Below are 21,397 nucleotides of genomic sequence, written 5' to 3'. Positions count from 1 at the left end.
GAGTGGTAACAGCTAATTTAGACCCCATCATTTTGAATATATAGTTGAGATGTTTTCCAATATGCATACTTTGCATTTATCAACACTGAATTTCATCTGCCATTGTGTTGCCCAGTCATCCAGTTTTGTGAGATCCTTTTGTAACACTTCACAGTCAGCTTTGAACTTAATTATCCTGAGTAATTTTGCATCATGTGCAAATGTTGCTACCCCTCCGTTCACCCTCTTTTCCAGATCATTTATGAATATGTTGAACAGCACTGGTCCTAGTACAGATCCTTTGGGGATCCTGTTCTTTACCGCTCTCTATTGTTAAAACTGACCATTTATTCCTACCCTTCATTTCCTATCTTTTAACCAGTTACTGATCCACAGGAGGACCATCCCTCTTATCCCACAACTTCTTATTTTGCTTAAGAGCCTTGTCAAAGGTTTTCTGAAAGTCCAAGTACACTATATCAACTGGATCACCTTTGTCCACATGCTTGTTGACACCCTTAAAGAATTCTAATAGATTGGTGAGGCATGATTTCCCTTTACCAATGCAGTGTTGACCCTTCCCCAACATATCATGCTAATCTATGTGTCTGATAATTCTGTTCTTTACTATAGTTTCAATCCATTTGCCCGGTACCGAAGTTAGGTTTACTGGTCTGTAATTGCCAGGATTGCCTCTGGAGCTTTTTTTTTTTTAAAAAATCAGTGTTACATTAGCTCTCCTCCAGTCATCTGGTACCAAGGCTAATTTAAGTGATAGGTTACATACCACAGTTAGTAGTTCTGCAATTTCATATCTGAGTTTCTTCAGAATGGGTGAATATCATCTGGTCCTGGTGACTTATTACTGTTAATTTTATCAATTTGTTCTGAAACCTCCTCTATTGACATAAGAACAGCCATACTGGGTCAGACCCAAGGTCCATCTAGCCCAGTATCCTGTCTTCTGACAGTGGCCAATGCCAGGTACCCCAGAGAGAATGAACAGAACAGGTAATCATCAAGTGATTCCCATTCCCAGCTTTTGGCAAACAGAGGCTAGGGACACCATCCCATTGGCTCCTCAATCTAGGATGGTTTAGTCCTTACTTGGCCAATTTACTGACAGACACTAAAGTACATTAATCAAGTGTGTGACCTAGTAGAGAGCCAGCTGTGGTCACTCAATTAGGGTGAACTGCAAAGAATGGGGCAGACAAAAGCTGGTGGATATTCCAATACTTAGATTCACCAAACCAGAATAAAACAGCTTCTTTATTACCTTACTGGTTACTCAGAAGTCCAACAACACAGTTCCCTTAAAGTGATCCAGCCTCAGGCCTCCATCCAGGTACCCACATCAAATATGATGAAAATTTCTGTAAATCTTATTTCATCATATAAAAGAAAAGGTTTTATCAATCCCAAAGGATCAGACACATTACCTCTCAGGTTAATGAATGTTTCATATCTTACCCAAATACACGCTACAGCCAATTCTTATTAACTAAACTAAAATTTATTAAAAAACAAGAGAGAAAGAGAGAGAGAGGTTAAAATATCAATATACATACAGACATGAGTTCAATTCATTGAGGTGCAGATTCATAGCAGAGATGGTGAGCTTCGTAGCTGCAAAGAGTTCCTTTAGAATTCAGTTCATAGGTCATAGTCCAATGTCCAAATCTCATATTCAGAGTGTACCAGCATAACTGGGACCTCAGTCTTGCAACTCAAACTTCCCCTGATGAAGTCTAAGCAGATCTGAGATGACAGAATCAGGACCCAAAGATCTTTTATACAATTTCATGTCTTTTGACAAGTTGGAATTCCTCAGGGAACACGAAGTAATTAGGATGACTTTGAAGGAGGTCCATCACAGGTACTTAGCTATACTAATAAGGCCATTTGCTTGTTCCTCCACCATTCACAGTACATTTGGAGATGAATACTGAGATATCCCACATTTACAATTCATTTACATGATAGGATGTTCTTTTGGCCTCTGAATTATCAGAATACAGCATAGACAGGGACTGTTGATTACATTGTCCACCCTACTCATACATATGTAAATACAGAAAAACACAAACATTATATCCCTACATGTCTTTTGAGGGTTATTTATTTTGCAGGATGTTTAACTCTTTCTAGCCATGGGTCACAAAGTGTTACTCCAATGTAAGTGTGGTTTGCACTGGTTTAATTAGGCTGATTTTAAAATAGATTTAGCTAAACCAGTGAAACTTTTCTTGTATAGACAAGGCCTAAGGAAACATGTGCCACTTCTTTAGAACAGGATAGGAAGCTGGGCAAGTGGGAGGGAAGGTTCTAGGGAAATTGTTACAGTAAAGCAGAAAGAGAGGGAGAGAGTAGGAATAGGGAGATTACTGTTTCACTTATCCTAATGATGTTCCTTGTTCAGTATTAATAGAAAGTGACGTCTTCTGTGATTCTTTCCCATTGCCACAAGCAAGCCATCACCATCACAAAGAAGCTACTGTCACCAGAATTACCTTCCCCCATGTAACGTGCAAACACTGTTCAAAAATGACTAGCGACTTTCCAGACCATGCACTGAAGATGCAACTGATGATGCGTGTCAATTGATTCAAGTTAGAAAAGTGTTTTAATTTACCTCTTTGCAGAAATTATCAACTTCTACATAAAATTAACAGCTTTGGCATAAAAGCCAGCACTTTAATTCTAAAAATAATTATTTTGGACTTCCAAACCTGAGATAGCTTTTGTATTTTACTTAATTTAACAAAGAAATATGAAAAAATGAAGTATGAAAAGAAAACTGAGTTAGAACAGCACCTTGGTGATCTAATATTTCCTAAATGTCTCCAAAGTATTCCTAGTAGTGCTCGTGTGTACTCATTTTAATAATATCGACCATTGTCCACTGAGGAATACTGTAAAAGTAACTAAAGTCATGTCAGACCACTAGATGAAGAACCATCAACTTAACAGTGATTGTCTAAAGTTTGTTTACATTACATTATTTGATTTTCACTGCCCTAACATGGTTTTCATTCTTCATTATTCAAGGAAGTAAAAGCATAAGTCCAGTAGGAGACCAAATATTTTGTGTAGCCAGTTGTTTCATTTAATAGAGGATTTATGTTTGTGGTTAAGCATAATCAATGCATGATGGATAGGTTTAAGTAGGATCAGATCATAGTAGTATAAAGGTTGATAAGCATTTATGAATGTTGAGTGTGTATTAGGTATATACACACAAGCAAAGTAAGGCTGTAATGCAAGGCCTATAGGCTGAGGGCTGTAAGGCCTAAGGAGGGTTGACAAATATGTGACCTAGGAATAACCCTGTATCAGTAAATTACAAGATTACTCTAAAGATTGTGCTAATGGATGTTGTTTGGGAAAAAATATACCACAACGTATCCATCTAGACCACAAGACCCCTGATTGTACCATCACAGATGCACAGTGAGAATAAAGGGAACTAAGGGGATAGCCAATGAGAAATGGGGCACCCATAAATCAGCAAGGGAGGGAAGTATGGATAAGGAAAAAGGGGTTGGAACCCTTATGCATATGTATGATACTTAGTGGGTATAAACATGACCCAGAATAAAAGGTGTTGGCACGCCTGTGCGTGTAGGGAAAAAACCCACAGGGAGATGCCAGGATGACGTTTATAACAATGATTAGCAGAATGACTGACAGACACTCCAGAGTCCCACTACAGGAGATGTGAGTGATGCCGGTTATAGTAAAGTGTTTCGTCCTATCTAGCTGTTATTATATTTTACTATTTGAGAGATTGTTTCTCTGTTTAATGAATTTGTTAATAAAGGAACTTGTAATAAACTGGAATTGTTTCTCGTGTACTCCTAGGGTCTCTTAATACTACTAATATTCCTGATGCTCTAGCCCTCAGGAGACTGAATCATTAACCAGTGAAGTCTAAGATTAATCAGTAGTCAATGCACTCATCCATAAATACAGCTACATTTGAAACATTTCGATAATTCAAATGACAAAAACGGAAGAATAGCACCAATTGATATTTCTTTAAATTCATTGTGGACAAAGGATATTCGCCCTTGGAATTATTACTTCAAACATCAAATATTATAGTGAACAACAAACAAGGAGGGATTTCCCTATCAATCAAGTATCAGGTGGACAAATTGAGAGCCCAGAGGGAAGTCAAGGACACTTGTTCAATGAGTGATAGAAAAAACAAAGGAAGTTGAAAGGTTAAAGATACATTTCATATTGCCTTGAACATGTGACTAGATTTAGAGAGAGAGAGAGAGAGAGAGAGAGAGAGAGAGAGAGAGAAGGTGTATGAGGTAATATCTTTTATTCGACGAGACACACTGTAAGTGCAAAAGCTCGTCTTTCACCAATAGAAGTTGGTCCAATAAAAGATATTACCACCTTATCTTTCTAATATCCTGGGACTAACACAGGCAGGGCTGTCCTTACCCATAGGCAAATTACGCAGCTGTGTAGGGCACTGGGTAATTTGGGGCACCAAATTGCCCCAAATTTCCCGGTGCCGTATGCAGCTGCATGCTGCTCCAGCGGCCAGCCCGAACCCCTGGCCAGCTGAGCCAGCCAGGAAAGCTGCCCCCGCCCCTGCTCCGCCTCGTCCCCAAAGCCCACACCCCTGCTCTGCCCCGCCCCTCCCCCACTCCACCCCTTCCCCAAAGCGTCCACCCCACTCCACCCCCACCCCACCCCCTTCCCCTGAGCTAGGTTCGGGGGACTGCAGCAGGGGTCGGGTGCGCCCTGCACTCACCGAGCAGCAGGAAGTGTAGCAACCTGGCCCCAGCCCGCTCCAATGGTGAGTGCTGGGGGGCGGTTCCCTCCTGCCTCCCAGGTCTGGGAGCCAGGGGAGCAGAGCGGAGCGGGCTGTGGCCGGGTCACTCCACTTCCCACCGCCCCATGAGTGCGGGGTCGGGCCCGCCCTGCAATCACCGGGCAGCAGGAAGTGGAGCGACCTGGCCCCAACCCGCTCCGCTCCGCCGGCTCATGCTGGGGGGCGGTTTCCCCCCAGCCCCCCAAGCCCGATCCTGCACAAAATGCATTTGGTGCGTAGGGAACCAAAATGTCTAGGGACAGCCCTGAACACAACTACCATAATGCTATATTTATATGGCTGTAGGAATGGTTTATGGTAAGACAAGCCCTAATGTATGCTGAACTACTTTAAGCTGGCCACTGAAACAACTGCTGGGGTAGCCGCCACAGACACTTCCCACCCCCCTAGAATCTAGCCATCATCTCCCCCTCTGTTTATTCAGTGAGGCCCTGGCCCTGCACCATTAAGGTCAAAGGGAGCTTTGCTATTAACTTTAGTGAGCTTATGTTTGAACTTTTAGCTTTTACTTGTTCATTCATATATTGACTGCCTCTTTCTTCCCCGAATGGTGAAAACTGTTTTCAGTGTGCAAGTTCCAGCTAACCACATTAAGTCTGCACTGGCAGAAAAAGTGTCAGATAGATTCCCTGGGCCATAGTACTGCAAGCCTGCAGACACCCCATCCCCTACAAATAAGAAACTGGAACTTTCCGCAGCTGTTCTGGAAGAACAACTCCCTCGGTTGGCCAGTCTCTCTTACAGCTCTTTCCTGTTCCTGCCTAGCTTTCTCCAGGACCCTACAACAAAAGCCCCTTCCAGTTCTGCACACACAGACACCATTCAGGTCAGAAACTAGCTTTTTCAGGAGAGTGGGACTGTCTTCTAAAGAAATGTATCCCCTAATAAGTGAACATCCGAATCAAGGCTGATGTCCAGACTGGTCTGTAAAACATGTGACATGACAAAATTATTAATCTTTCCCAAGAAATTAAAGACCAGAGGCCTTGTTCTCTTTTAAACCAGAAGTAACTCCACTTACATTCATTTGAGAGGAAAATGAGTCCCCAGTACAGTAGCCAACTAAGAAGAAAGTCTTCATTCTCAGTATCTATTATGAATATAAAGAACATCCTACTTTGACAATAGTTTAAACAATAAAATATGTGCTTTCTACGTACATACTGAAAGATCAATAAAGACACAATGGTAAAATAGATTATGTATGACATGGATGTTCTCTCAACGGAATAAGTTATTTTGCATATTGTTGACTATATAACGAGATTACTTTTATGTAAATTTAACTACTACATCATAGATTTATACTAAATCAGACAGTTCTTTTTCCTGTACATTTATTCAAAGATTGAAAAATCCCAGAATACTGTACACAAATACATTATATATTTACTTTGTATTTGCATAACTACAAAACTATTGGCAATTTCTGCAAGAGATACTGCATGTTAGTAGTAACAGTTTTGTCTTTGTTTTAATTATGCATGACTAATAATAGCTGTTTGCCTGTTTGACCATCAGATCATATGCTGTTGCCAAGGGAAAATCTTTTTAAAGAGAGATTGACTGTTTTCCCTCTTATAAAGGAAAACATGCTTTTGTTATCTTTTCATTTCTAACTCAGCTTTGCAGCTTCAAAAAACAAACTTCATCCAGTCATGATGCCATACATCTGAAACATTGGCCACATATCCCCAAAATTTACCTCTCCAAACTAAATATATAGGAGATGAAAATGCAACAGCTTCATTAACAATTAGACCCAGCCAGCCTAATTGCATATCTTACTTGTTGTGATGTGTACACAGAACTTGTTAATGGGCAGTGCTCACCATCACAGAAATTTCTACCAGTTGAACAACTGAAAATAGCCTACCACCCCCATCAGGAGTATAGGTCATGTCAAATACAGCTGCCTGCCACACAGGTACTTTTTCTCCATGGGCTGTAAATAAGTTAAGGCAAGACCATTTTAAGAATTTTTAAGTGATGTTTAAACATTTTACTTGAACTATTTTACATATACCTCCTCATGTAAATCCAGGTGCCCCAATTAATCTTGCCTGTTCTGAGGACTCAGTTGTAAATTTTAGTAGGAAATTAAACTTTTGCCAAGAGGATGAGGAAACATTTTTCTGCTTGGATGATTCTGAAAAAGTGTCAGCTACCCAGGGTTCTGCATTGTTAGATTAACAGGCAGAGAGCTGGTGTGTGATTGTCTCAAGTGTTTATAAGATCAACTCATGCAGCTGGCCACATTCTTGATTTGGTGTTTGGATTGGGATTGGAGGAATGGAAATTTTGCCTCTGTGATGAGTTATCTCCTGTGGTTTAAAGGAGGGATTGCCTTTCCAATCAGGCAAGGAACTTGTTTTGAGGGTCTATTCTCAAAGGCTAATAGAATCAGAGTTTTTAAGAGAACTATGAAGAACTTCTCTATACTTCCAACAGGCTACCATTAATGGCTTAGTACAGGACTGTGTAACAATATTTTACTCTCTATTCTCTTCTAGAGCCAAGAGCATTCTGTTTGCCAACTTTATCTTTTCAGATCATCTTGGTTTACAGATGAATCAAGAGGAAAGATGACTAGAGAGCCATTGGAGGAAGTGTCTATGTGAATCTGGTCAATTGGATCATAGATTTTTTCCCCCTAAGCTTTATGTGATGGCTATGCAGGAGACAAATGTGAAGGTTATCAGCAAAATCTCAGTCAGTGGATGTGTCTCCAGTTGTGGACATCTTGATTAATCCAAGCTGTCTTCACTTGATTGCTGATTTAAATCCCACTAGTTGTGTGTACATTTTAAAGTATTTTTCTGAAAAAATCGTTCAGATTCAGGTCAAACTATCTCCTCCTTCAACTGTTGAAGAGCAATCTCTCAAGGGGACAAATGCAAGGTCTTCACTGTTTGAGTTATGGCATGTATTACTCCCTGAGTTACTGGAGGGTGGAAGGAGGACATGCCCTTCTTGGCTGCTGACAATCAGTGGCTTTAATTATTGGTGAAGGCGGTCAGCGCACCTATTCAGGAGGGCACAATGCCATCTTTGAAAGGAAATGGTCAACTCAAGATTAAAATACTGTAATCCACTCCACATATTTACATCTTAAGTCTACCCCTGGGATGTACTGTAAACTATTTGGCCATGTAGAGCAGGGATTGTCAACCTTTGGCACGTGGCCCGCCCAGGTAAGCACCCTGGCGGGCCAGGCCAGTTCGTTTACCTGCTGTGTCCGCAGGTTCGGCAGATCCTGGCTCCCACTGGCCGCGGTTCGCTGCTTGAGGCCAATGGGGGCGGCGGGAAGCAGCGCGGGCTGAGGGAAGTGCTGGCCGCCACTTCCCGCCGCCCCCATTGGCCTGGAGCGAACCGCGGCCAGGGGGAGCCGCAATCGGCCGAACCTGTGAATGCGGCAAGTAAACAAATCAGCCCGGTCCGCCAGGTAAGCACCCTGGCGGGCCGCGTGCCAAAGGTTGCCGATCCCTCATATAGAGTCTAACCGTGGGACATCCCTTGTACTCCATTCAAGTCTCAGAATCATGGAGCTCCAGGAGTCCCTGTGTAGGGAGATTTTGCATACTCTGCCTAGAGGCAGGTTTCCACAGCTCACTGTGTATGTGAATTGTTGGTGTGCTAGAGGTGTGGCCAAGGTATCCATGCAGTGTATGGATCCACTCAATCACATCCCTGTTGGGAGTGAAAGCAGCAGGCCAATCCAATACTCCTCTCCATAGCCAGTAATGGAGGCCAGGGCCCAGATGGACAAAGCCTGAATCCCTGGAATTGATTCTTCCATCTCCTATTCTCCAAGGTTTGGGTTATAGTCCACTCTTGTGCATAATGACAAGAAGAAAGTAATTAAAAATGTTAAAGCCCTCTTTTTCTTTTTGATGTAAAACAGCATGTCTTGAATGGATCAAATTCCACCATTCATGTTTTACGGATTCCTTAATCTGTGATAGAATTTAGAGGAACCATATGAAACATTTATGATACACACAATAAATAATTGTGGAACAAATTAAGAATAGTTTAACTACTTGTACAATTTTCAAGTGCCATAAGGTGCTCATCTGATAATTGGCAGAGATTTGGAATGTGAAAACTTGCTTAAATGACCTCTTAGTTTTACAGATCTAACTATGGCAAAATGTATTTATATTTTCTGAAAGATCCAAGAAAAGATTCAAGCAGCAGATTAATGTATGAGCCTAAAATGTAGAAGGATAGCAAATAGGGGCATAGAAGTCAAGCAAATTCCCTATTAATAAATGTGAAGCAACTAGGAAAGATAAAATAGCAAAGAATTTAAACATATACAACTGCTGTGTGGACATGCATCAAGGGGACTCTAATGATAATACACGTAATCTCATCTAAAATATGCTGGGCCAGTTACTTAGAGGCATATTCTGCTATCAGAACTCTCATTCACTTCACTAGGAATTCAGCATTTGGAATGATGGTGGAGTAATGATGTTGGTGGATTTGTCAGGGGCTTTCCACCTGTATGTGTATTGGTGTTCCTTTGCTGAATACTACCAGATTTATAGGCCAATTTCTTTTTGGAAAACAAGCTGGTGCCAGAGATCAAAATTTTCGAAAGTGAGTTGGGAACCTAGTCTCATTGACTATCAATAGGATTTAGAGTCCTATGAAGATTACACACTTTTTAAAATTTTTACCTAAAATCTTAGGATGTTTCCTAGTGAAAAATGTACATCATATACACAGTACCTTCAGCAAAGATGGTGAGAACAGCAGCGAGACTACATATATTAATGTGCCCCCCATAGTTTTCTGTAGCCAGAAAAACAGCTCCCTCTTGAATAATCCTTGGGGTCTGTCATGTGACATGACTGTCCTCTGCACTATCATCTCAGCCCAAAGTCACAAGGCACAACCACATGGAGACTATTATTGCAAACACTGAGATGAGCTAATACAGATTTTGACTGGTTGTTAACTCTGAACTCCTCAGCCAGGTTAGACCATAACTGACATCTACTTGAGTTAGCTTCTCTACAAATCTCCATCCAGACAAAAGAATGCCTAACCCACACGACAGGCTTTAACATGTGCCTATGTGTGGTGGCTGCAGCCAGCTGTTTTGAAGTCCATTGGGCGCAAAGCTCACCAGCTACATCTACACCAAGATTTTTCAGACTCATAATTCTGAGGGAGGTACAACTCCTCCGGTGTTAGCACTGGTAGAGATTGCAATATCGACAAGGTTCATGCATTTTTAACCATTTTCCTATAAAACCATGGTAAAACACACACCTGAGTCCACTTAAACATCTGTGTTATAGCTTCCACCAATGCTCCTTCCAATGAAGCTAGAACCATGCAACTAAAAATTCTTAGTTTAGACAAGAACTCTATATTTAACTCTCTGGATGGAAAGCATCAAGTTATTTTATAGTACTCCAACAATTTAACAACATGAATTTCAATTCCAGTTTTCCCACATTCGTATAAAGGAAAACAAACACTTCTACCTACTTTCTAAAATAGGGTGACTTGTAAATTTCATTCTCTCATTACATAACAATATCAGATGAATCACTGAAAAGGATCCACTTAGATACTTGGACTTGAAAAAGAAATGAAGAGCAAATTATCTTTACTTTTTCTAACCCCTGACGTAAGTGTACAAAAGTAGGTCTAATATTTTTGGCTATTACAGGTTTAGATTTCAGATAATAAGAAAAACTGAATTGCACTTTAAACTTGTTTGAAAGTAAATAAGTTATTTGGAGCAAATTTTACCCTAACTCCAATTGGTGTAAATCCAGAATAGCTGCCCTGAAGTAAAAATCTGGGTTTAAATTTACATCAGCAAAACAGCATAATTGGGCCCTTTTGTTGTTTCTATTCATGAACTAATAAGAAAGATCAGGTCTGAAGAAATTATGTTGTCATCTAGATAAGGATAGTCACAACTAGACTTTGAGTTACATATCTGTAGGTGGTCAAACTCATACATGTAGATATTTTAAAGGGATTATGTTTGCAATGTCCAGCAATGGGCAATTTAAGGACTCTTCTTTCGAAAATGTATAAGACTTTCTGCAACGTGTAAAATCAAAAGGGCCACATACATAACCCAGCTGCATACTAGGCTATTGTAGTCAGGTGCATATAAGAGTAAAATCCTCTCTCCGTTTTCCCCGTAGTGTTATCAGCAGGGCAGTAAGTCCAGCAGACTGGTCTTTGGCAACAATACACAACATTCACCCTTCAGTAGTTCCTAGAGCTGCACGCAGCAGTTTTATTGGCAGGAAGGAGGTACAGCAACAAGGAGATTGGTAGAGGGAGGCTCTGACAGTAACAAATACATAAGCAAGAGTCATTTGATTGTTGGAGAAATAGAGGCAAAAATATATTCAAGGCAGCTCTCCATCCTCATTGTAATCTCAATTTAGCCTTAATTTGTCCCCTCCCAAAGTGTGTGTTTTCTAAAATTGCAGTTTCTGTTGTTAAGATGTTGTAGACATGTTCCAAACCTTTGCTGCTCAATTCTTTTGTACGATGGCTTTAAATGAGTCATTAGATAACTACAATATGCATATATTTCTAAACGAATCATGATTGTTTGCAGTATTTTTAGCAATTAAAAAAATTTTGATAACACTTTTCTCTCATGCAATGCTCAGCCCTGGAGTGCTTGTATCAAAGTCTTGCTGACTTCATCAATGGGAGCAGTGCACACCAGGGCCGGCTCCAGGCACCAGGCAACCAAGCTGGTGCTTGGGGCGGCACCTGGAGGGGGGCGGCGCGGCACTCCAGCCGCCGGGGAGAGCGGGGCCACAGCCGGGCTCACCGCCCTCCCCCTGGCGCTCTGACCGCCCTCCCCCCGCGCCCTCCCCCCGGCGGGAGAGCGGCGAGCCCCGCTCTGGCCGCCGGGGGGAGAGCCGAGCCCCAGCCGGGGCTCGCCGCCCTCTCGCCGGGGGGAGAGCCGAGCCCCAGCTGGGGCTCGCCACCCTCTCGTCGCCCTGCCCCCAGCGCTCTGGCCGCCCTCCTCCCCGGCGCCCTCCCCCCGGGGGGAGAGCGGAGCCCCTGCCGGGGCTCGCCACCCTCCCCTCGTGGCTCCGGCCGCCCCCCCCGCGGGGCAGCAAAAAAGCCAGAGCCGGCCGGTGCACACACATTGCAGGATAGAATTCGGCCCTCTGGAATGAGCTGGCTTTTCTTTGTAAATGACATCATACTAAATCATTAGAATAGCAATGCTATTCTAATCTTTTTTAAAAATCAACTTCCTTTTTAATTAGACTTGGATAAATAGTGGTCCAGTGAGTCTTTGCTTGGGTGCAAGAGTCTGCCTGTGTGCTGCAGGATTACAGACAATCTTTTGGGGGGGGTGAAAGGGGGGAAGACAAGGCCAAATTTGAAGTATGTAGATATTAGGCATCACTCCCGCCTGCTCAAACATGATCCCTACTGAAGTTAAAGGGGGCTTGCTCTGAGTAAGGAATTCTTAATACTTTTGAACCAAAAAGTCATATTAGCCAATAAACAAAAGCTCTTAACAAGTTGGAGAATTGGTCTGAAATTGACAAGAAGAAATTATTCCTTGACTTTAGCAAAGCTTTTGATACGGTCTCCCACAGTATTCTTGCTGCCAAGTTAAAGACGTATGGGCTGGATGAATGGACTGTAAGGTGGATAGAAAGCTGGCTAGATCGTCGGGCTCAACGGGTAGTGATCAATGGCTCCATGTCTAGTTGGCAGCCAGTTTCAAGCGGAGTGCCCCAAGGGTCGGTCCTGGGGCCGGTTTTGTTTAATATCTTTATTAATGATCTGGAGGATGGAGTGGACTGCACTCTCAGCAAGTTTGCCGATGACACTAAACTAGGAGGCGTGGTAGATACACTAGAGGGTAGGGATCGGATACAGAGGGACCTAGACAAATTAGAGGATTGGGCCAAAAGAAACCTGATGAGGTTCAACAAGGACAAGTGCAGAGTCCTGCACTTAGGACGGAAGAATCCCATGCACAGCTACAGACTAGGGACCGAATGGCTAGGTAGCAGTTCCGCAGAAAAGGACCTAGGGGTCACAGTGGACGAGAAGCTGGATATGAGTCAACAGTGTGCTCTTGTTGTCAAGAAGGCTAACAGCATTTTGGGCTGTATAAGTAGGGGCATTGCCAGCAGATCGAGGGACGTGATCGTTCCCCTTTATTCGACATTGGTGAGGCCTCATCTGGAGTACTGTGTCCAGTTTTGGGCCCCACACTACAAGAAGGATGTGGAAAAATTGGAAAGAGTCCAGCGGAGGGCAACAAAAATGATTAGGGGTCTGGAGTGCATGACTTATGAGGAGAGGCTGAGGGAACTGGGATTGTTTAGTCTCCAGAAGAGAAGAATGAGGGGGGATTTGATAGCAGCCTACAACTACCTGAAGGGGGGTTCCAAAGAGGATGGAACTCGGCTGTTCTCAATGGTGGCAGATGACAGAACAAGGAGCAATGGTCTCAAGTTGCAGTGGGGGAGGTCTAGGTTGGATATTAGGAAACACTATTTCACTAGGAGGGTGGTGAAGCACTGGAATGCGTTACCTAGGGAGGTGGTGGAGTCTCCTTCCTTGGAGGTTTTTAAGGCCCGGCTTGACAAAGCCCTGGCTGGGATGATTTAGTTGGGAATTGGTCCTGCTTTGAGCAGGGGGTTGGACTAGATGACCTCCTGAGGTCCCTTCCAACCCTGATATTCTATGATTCTATGAAATTCAATAAAGACAAGTGCAAGGTACTACACTTAGGAAGAAAAAAAATTGAATGCACAATTACAAAATGAGGAACAACTGACTAGTACTGCTGGAAAAGATCTGGGAGTTCTATTGGATCACAGATTGAATGAATCAACAATGTGATGCAGTTGCAAAAAGGCTAATATTCTGGTGTTTTTTTAACAGTGATGTCATATGTCAGACATGGGAAGTAATTGCTATACTCAACACAGGTTAGGCTTCAGTTGGAGTACCACTCTTCAGTTCCGGGAACCATACTTTCAGAGAGATGTGGACAAATTGGAGAGAGTCCAAAGGAGAGTAACAGAAATGATAAAAGCTTCAGAAAACCTGACCTATGAGGAGAGGTTAAAAATCTGGGTATGTTTAGTCCTGAGAAAAGAGGACTGAGGGGGGACTAGATAAGTCTTCAAATATGTTAAGGACTGTTAAAAAGAGGACAGCAATCAGTTGTTCTCCATGCCACTGTTAAGAAGCAATCAGCTTAATCTGCAGCAAAGGCGGTTTAGATTAGATATTAGGAAAAGCTTTCTAGCTATAAGAAGAGTTAAGCACTAGAATAGACTTCCAAGGGAGGTTGTGGAATGCCCATCACTGGAGATTTTCAAGAACAGGTTAGACAAACGCCTGTCAGGGATGGTCTAGGTATTCTTAGTTCTACCTCAGAGCAGGGTGTTGAAACAAATGACTTCTCAAGGTCCCTTCTAGCCTTACATTATAATAATTCAGGTTGTTTGACCACAGATACTTTGTTTCTGGGTGTTTTTAAAGGGCTACATTCAGAGTAGCAAGCAGTGCCTTCCTTACAACTTTTAGCCCAGTGTGGAAGACCCAGATTCAATTCTCCCCTCTGCCTAATATCTTGAATAAGCATTAGGTCAGAGAGGGAAAACTCCATAATCTGGTAGTAGGAGCACTCACCTGTGATGCCAGAGTCCGAAGTTCAAGTCCCTGTTCCTTTGAATATTTAGTTATTTATACAAAATAGAACAGCTTCAACAAGAGAGACAGAGACACTCTGCCCAGCACTCAGCTGGCAGGAGGTGGAGAGGAGACCCAAGTTTAAGTCCCTCTCCCAATGAATAGTAAGACTGCATTTTCTAGCAAAAAGCCACCCACACATAAATAAAGCTATTTATGTGAAAAATTTCACCTAGCTCTAGATCCAATCAGGATTGGGCCTAGCCATATTGTGCTAGGTGCTGTAGGAACAGAGGAATATAATCCCTACCTCAAACATCTTAAAATCAATGCAATTACAAAATGGAAGAGGCCTGCCTGTGGGGGCATGTAACTCACCCCCTGCCAGTTCAGAATTGTTCCCCATGGTATGTTTGTCTAATGCTTCGTTTCATGGCATTCCATCAGCATTAGAAAAACATTACAAACCTGTGCTTGTTTTTCTTTAATACGCCTCCACTTGTAAAATGAAAGGACAAACTAGTTATTTTACTTATGATACTTAGTGGTACTCTTCATCTGTAAATCTCCAAGTACTTAAAACATTTATTTTGCATTTTTCGGATGAGGAAACTTAGAAGCAGAGAGGTCCAGAATGAATTCATAGCAGTTCATAGAATCTGGTACCCGATCTACTGAAATATGTCACCTGCTTACTACAATAGGACACCCTAAGTAGTATTTTCGGCTCCTAAGGATAGCTTTGTAACAACAGTGAGGGGCAAAATTCTGCCCTCAGTTACACAGGTGCAACTCCATTTGCTTCAGTGGGAATGCACACACGTAAACTGAATGCAGAATCTATTCCTAGCTGTCATGTGCAATTAAGTTAAATGGCACAGGCAAAATCACTTTAAAATGTTATAATCTTGAAAACCTGAACAGGAATGTATTCAGAGCAAGAGTATTAAAAATGCTTTGACTCTCAGATAATCAAGACACCTGTAAATCAAATGAATTAGCATAATCTCTCTCATCACTTAGTAAAATGCTGACTCAAAAAGTGAGGAGAATGACTTGTAGAGTCTAACTCCTTTAAAAGGCTTTTTATGCTTGACACTAGCAGTCATATTGGGTGTTTTAAACATATTAATTAGAGGCTTTCTGATTTTAACATGCAAAGTACAAAGGTAACTCCCTGGAGATCCCACTCCTGCAAAGGAGAGAATAACTAATGCAGATACAATCTGCAATCTGACACTAAGTGAGGAGCCAACACACATACACACACACACATCACACAATCAATGGTCAGCACTAACAGAGCTCCACTACAGAAAAAAGATGCACAGTACCAACTTGGAATCACACTTATACAGCTACCTTTGAGTACTGCAGTGTATATATACCCAGAAAATCCAAATACAGTGGTCTGGGGGAGGTGGAAGAAGCTCGTTTTTCTGTGCACAAATTAATCGCTTCATTGAACTCACTGGACTATGTATTTACAGAACAATACTGTTTCCAGTGCCAAGACTGAATAAAAAACAAATTCCTTAGTTTCATTAATTAAAAAATTTCATGTGAATTTATGATATTAATATCCTCTGGGGAAAATTTCAGGAGGAGCAAAGAAGGTCTACATCAAAAGTCTCATTAAATGCTCTATGCTTCTCCTGTACTCCCTTAGTGATGGTGCATTGTCCCTCTAAAGTTATCTCATTAACTTGTAATACAGTAAACGTCAAGCAGCAAGAAAACCTGCTAAAGATATGAAAGAGCTAAAAATATGGATTTCATTAATAAGTCATCTATGTCTTTAAAGGGAGGGAAGAATGCTTTATATTGAGATGGAGGGACTATGAATACCCCATATATTATTTCAGCACAAGTTTGCTTTTGGCTTCCGAGTTCTACAGGTAAGTAGTGATGTGTACTCCATCCTTAATAGTATTCTCTTCCAAAACAGATATTCTCTAATTTATGAGATAAAAATGATTGTTTGACCTTAAAACTCCAATTTCATTTATGTAATCCACCCAGCTGCATAGGTACTGAGTTGCGAACTCACAATTTTAGGCCTCACAGAGTTTAATATACTGTAGTGCTACACTCTAGCTCTAAGCCACCAATAGATAACCCTTAGAGTCACACGAATATTTGTATTACTTTTATTTTTTAATGTAGGTTTTTTTTTTCCAGAACCACCAATGACACTCAGTACAGTATTTGTTTGAGTTCTGTCCTGAGCTAAGAACTGCAACTCCTCAACTCTTGTTCTCTGCAACCTTTAAATCTGAAACTCTGAAAATAAAGATAGGAAATGTAACAGCAAAATACGTCTGTCTACAAAAACAGAGAAACCAAAGCAAGTGAATTCATGGTTTTAGAATGCCCTAGGAGACTAACTACAGTATATTCCTATACATAAAAAAGTCTGTCAGTTGCACTGCATAGACACTGGTTGTATTCTCAGCAGATACTACATCAGAACACTCAAGGAAATCTTATGCAATATTTTCCAAGAAAATTGTGAAATCCACGAAAACTGTATCTGGCTAAGTCACTTTTTAATCTGGAAGCCTAAATCAGCTACTTCCAAAGGGAAAAGAAAATGGTCTATAGCCAAATAGTTTGTGGTTTAAAACTATTGCAGATTAAAGTCTAGATTTACAAAACACAAGAAGATTCAGCCTATTCTTATCAAATCTGAAGTACTAAGAAAATGATTTTTTTTATTACTACAAACTATCATGACAAAGTAAAGTGTATCAAAAAACTAAATTTGAATTTTTGCAGTTTTAAACTGAAGATTAATGAATTTGAGTCAAATAGAAGGATTCAGCTATATTAAGTACAGTGCACTACTACTGGTAAACAAATTTTGCACCAGCCAACTGGACTGGAAAAAAAATATTGTTACCATATGGAATGCAAGCTTTATTAAGGGATGCAATAACTGAGTTACCATAAGCATGTAGACTCTTAATGGCGTAAAACTAGAACTCGTAGTTGTCCTTGCAGGATGGTTCTTTTCATGTTAACCATTAGGAAACAAAAAAGCTAAAATCATACTATATACACTTATAATACTGTGCAATCTTTAATGCCCCTTTACAACTGAGCAATATACTGGCAAGGAATGTTTGAATAGCAGGTTCTATAACAGACATTAAAAACCATCATGTAGAATTTTTATCCAGCACTAGGGATTTCCAAACTTCCATAGATAAACTTACTATTCAAAAAGCATGTATGTATTATTTGCATCCATCTAATGTTTAGTGAAAAGTCTTAGAAATTCTTCTGTAATAAGGTATTTGCTGTCAATAGTTGTCTCAAAACATAAATTAACTGAGCAGGGATTCTGAATTTATAACCCAAGGGCTAATCTGTGTTCTTAAACTAGGTTTGGTTAAAATCTAAATATTTAAAGTAGGACATGATTTCCACCACAGATCAGGACTTAAGAGTTTCCTAATAGAATTACATACCACACCCATAGAATTAAATTACAGAGGCACTGGTCATTGGTTATTAAACAAAGACACCCAATGTTAATATTTAAAGATACACATCTGAAGATGTATTTTGAGACCATACAACTCAGACATACCGACTTGCACAGTGAATGAGAATACAGCAATTGTCTGAATAATGTGTGTTCAAACATCTGAGGAGGGCAGTTATGAAGAACTGCTGAGATCTGTACACTGCTGAGTAGCAATTTACATTTAAAAAACAGAATGAGCTTCTGCGAGTATCTCCTTCTGCAATTGCTTCGGTTTAGGGAGGTAACTGGGCTATAGCTGATCTCTGATGAGCCATTACATCTTTCAGAGGCTTAGCAAGGTGAGAGAAACAAGCCTTATGAAGAAAGTAGCAAACTTATTCCAAAGGGGGGAAAAATAAAAAAAAAAACTTCCCAAACTTAACAGAGTAGAAGAGTACACCGCCTAGCAAAGGGAGACCACTTGAGAACTGCTACTATATCTAGAAATAGGGATATTGGGGAAGAATAATACGGACACGCCTTTTAATTCCACTGAAATACTGGGATGGCTCTGGAAAGGGACAAGTGAGAAATAGAAGCAGAGGGACCGGCCCTCCTGAATAGGAAGAGTTGGCATGAATGACTGAGCACTAGTTTCAAAGTGGGACCGCCTCTCCCGGACCTACTCTTACCAGGGCTGCTTGGACTTGGGAGATTTAAACAAAAAAAAGAAGAAGAAGCCGGAGCGTGTTACAAAATGTCCATCTTTCTAATGCCCAGAGTGAAAATAAAACCTCCTCTTCTAAGGTAGCTAAACCAACACGCATATTAGAAATGCCGGCAGTCGCTTGGAAATGGCTTTGCACAACGCTCTCACTCACTTGCACAGAGAAGTAAAGAAGAGGCTCGGTTTCCTACCTAAGCACAGCCGTGTCCCCTTTTCTGACCACCAGGTTGTCCACAGCTGCCCCAGGGAAGTCCATACTCTGCCCAGCTGGGAGGCAGGAGGGCAACAAGCAGCACAGGCTGAGGAGCACAGCAGCCAGCCACTGGTTTGAGCAACAAGCACCCTGCACCAACAGCATCATGTCCATCCCTGCTCGGGGCTGCTCTCTCTCAGCTTCCAGCTCCTCTCAGTCCCCAGCCCCTGGTACTCGTGACGGGTCTTCCCTCCAGCCAGGCAGCCAAGGCACTGGCAGAGTTCTGCCTCGCCTGGTTTCTTTTGGCCGAGTCCGGAACGCGTCTATTCTCGGGTGGCTCACACACCATCTAGCGAGGAGGGAAGCGCGCAGGAGACTGAGAGCAGGGGAAGTAGCAGCAGCGGCAGCAGCAGCGGCAGACGGCCCCCAGGCTCCGAGCCGGTTGCCATGCAGCCGTTTCCTTAGCAACTTGGCCTGATGACTGGTGGTGGAGCAGAGGAGAAAAAAAGCGGGGGGGGGGGGGGGGTTGCTAAAAGCAAAGCAGCAGTGGGAGGAGGTGTGCTACAGCCACCGACGTGGCAATACGGAAATAAATGGCATGCAATTAAAGGCACTGATTGCAGAGTGACCCCCGTTTGCAGGAGGGAGGCAGCTGAGTTTGCTCGTCAGCGGCTTTTTAAAATACAACTAGTTGGAGCTGAAATGCCCCGCACGGCGGCTCGTAGCCACGCCCGACTCTGCTGGCCAGGACGGTTCCGACCCAGCGCTCCTCCCGCGTCGCCGGGACCGGGCTAGCAGCCGGTCCGAGCGAGGAGCAGCAAGCTTCGGAGCTGGGCTTCTCCCGCGAAGGCGTCACGTAAGCGGGGAGAACTCTGCTCCGGCGCCCCGGGGCCAACTGATTCAGGAGAACCCCCCAGCCCCTCGCGAGCCCAGCTTGTGGGCGGGAAAGGGGTGAAGTGGAAGGGGGGCTGGGGAACCCACACCTTAGCCTTCATCTACCTAGACAGAGGAGAAGAGCGAGGAGGCTCCTGTAAATGCCTAGCTAAATTAGATCAGGGGCTTGCCTTGCCCTAGGCTGGAGAGAAGGCAAACCCGCATCTCTCCTCTGAGCTAGGGAAAAAAAAGAAATCAACGCCCAGAAAAACACATCGCATCCCCTAGGGACCAGCGACTCCCATCTCCCACAGGGACACACAGAGAAGAAAAGAAAGTCCTTAAAAATGGGGCACGTTGTCCCCTTAGTGGAATATCCCATCCTCCGGGTATGGGAGAAATCCTCCAGTGAGGGTTCCCATTCTTAGGGAAGGAGCAGCTATGTACCACTGGCATCATAAACAATTTGTGGCCCAACCAGACTGCATCATAGACCTCTCAACCCCTCAGAAAAGTGTCCATTAAATTGTGAAACCTAGCAACTCTTTATTCCAAGAGGCAAGGCAGTAAAGTGGTACACAGGTCTAGGAATTTGAAATGCAGTTTATTTCATTGGCTCCTGGGAGAAACTTACTGGCCACTAACTCTTCTTTAAATCAAGGGCACATATATTTAGCCAAAAGTATATACTTGATTTTCAGTGGGAAGTATTAGATTCAAGTCAAACTTTGAATACCGCATTATGTTTTCAGAAATCTATGCAGAATTGTATAATTTCAGCCCCAAAACTACTGGGCTAATCCACATCTAGCATAAGCACACTTCCTGCTGTCATCATCCTTGATAAATGGTTGTGGCACAGATACATCCTAATGGAATCTTTGAAGGTGATAGTATGATGCATCAAGGTAGTTCTCCCTAGTCTCACCACAAATGTCAAGACAAACCTTCAGGACTTTTCCTGGTAGCTCTTCCTGAAATTCTGTTAAGATGCACATTCAGGAAACAAGAAGACTCCTTGTCCATCTGTATACTAAAATCCATATCCTGTCTCCCAAGAACTTTCTATAGCATCTCTGAACATATGCATGAGCAATTCCTGATAGGATCTCACAACCTCATATCATCACTGATCCAGCTTCCCTTAAGATTTCATAGGAGCTGTGTCATTTTGCCAAAAGCTTGCAAGCAAAATTTTGCTTTAATAAAAATTCTAACACTGCCTTAACATTTACATATTGGGCCTTCTGCTTTCTCTGAAAGGCTTTGAGATGTCCCAAGCAGTAAATCTCTCATTTCTGCCAAGTGGCCTAATCTAGACTGCATAATTAGCCATGCCCTTCAATGTTTTGGCTTTAGTTTCCCAGCTTTTTACCAGGATATCTAGGGGCTCTTTACTTATGGTGAGAAAGGAGCTCAAACAGTGGAAAAACAAAACCATTTACTCCTATAGGCAAATGAAAATAGCAGCCACTAATACTAGTTTGGCCGTGTGGTATTAATAAACTTTTATAAAATCCACCTCAACACCCACTGAACTCTTTCTTTAAGATCATCAGGTTGTGGATGACAGGTTGGTTTTGGCCTGCGGACATGTATTTTCCAATGTAGTTGTTGCAT

The 21,397-nt window shown here is 42.2% G+C and overlaps 1 protein-coding gene across 1 annotated transcript in view; it reads right to left on the bottom strand.

Annotated features, from left to right (window-relative positions):
* The window catches only part of LOC113407226 (neuronal growth regulator 1), a 616,762-nt gene extending 597,499 nt beyond the window's left edge, over window positions 1–19,263 (bottom strand). The window contains exon 1 of the mRNA XM_026655455.1: window positions 18,903–19,263. Within this exon, the coding sequence (XP_026511240.1) occupies window positions 18,903–19,078 (176 nt within the window). The 5' untranslated portion in view covers window positions 19,079–19,263. The remainder of the gene's footprint in view (window positions 1–18,902) is intronic.
* Window positions 19,264–21,397: the final 2,134 nt, after the last annotated feature.

The sequence above is a fragment of the Terrapene carolina genome, unplaced genomic scaffold, assembly GCF_002925995.2.
Source record: "Terrapene carolina triunguis isolate 2854851 unplaced genomic scaffold, T_m_triunguis-2.0 Scaffold210, whole genome shotgun sequence".
Taxonomy (NCBI): Eukaryota; Metazoa; Chordata; order Testudines; family Emydidae; genus Terrapene; species Terrapene triunguis.
Note: the sequence above shows the minus strand (reverse complement) of the source record. Positions and strands in the feature narration are given on the sequence as shown.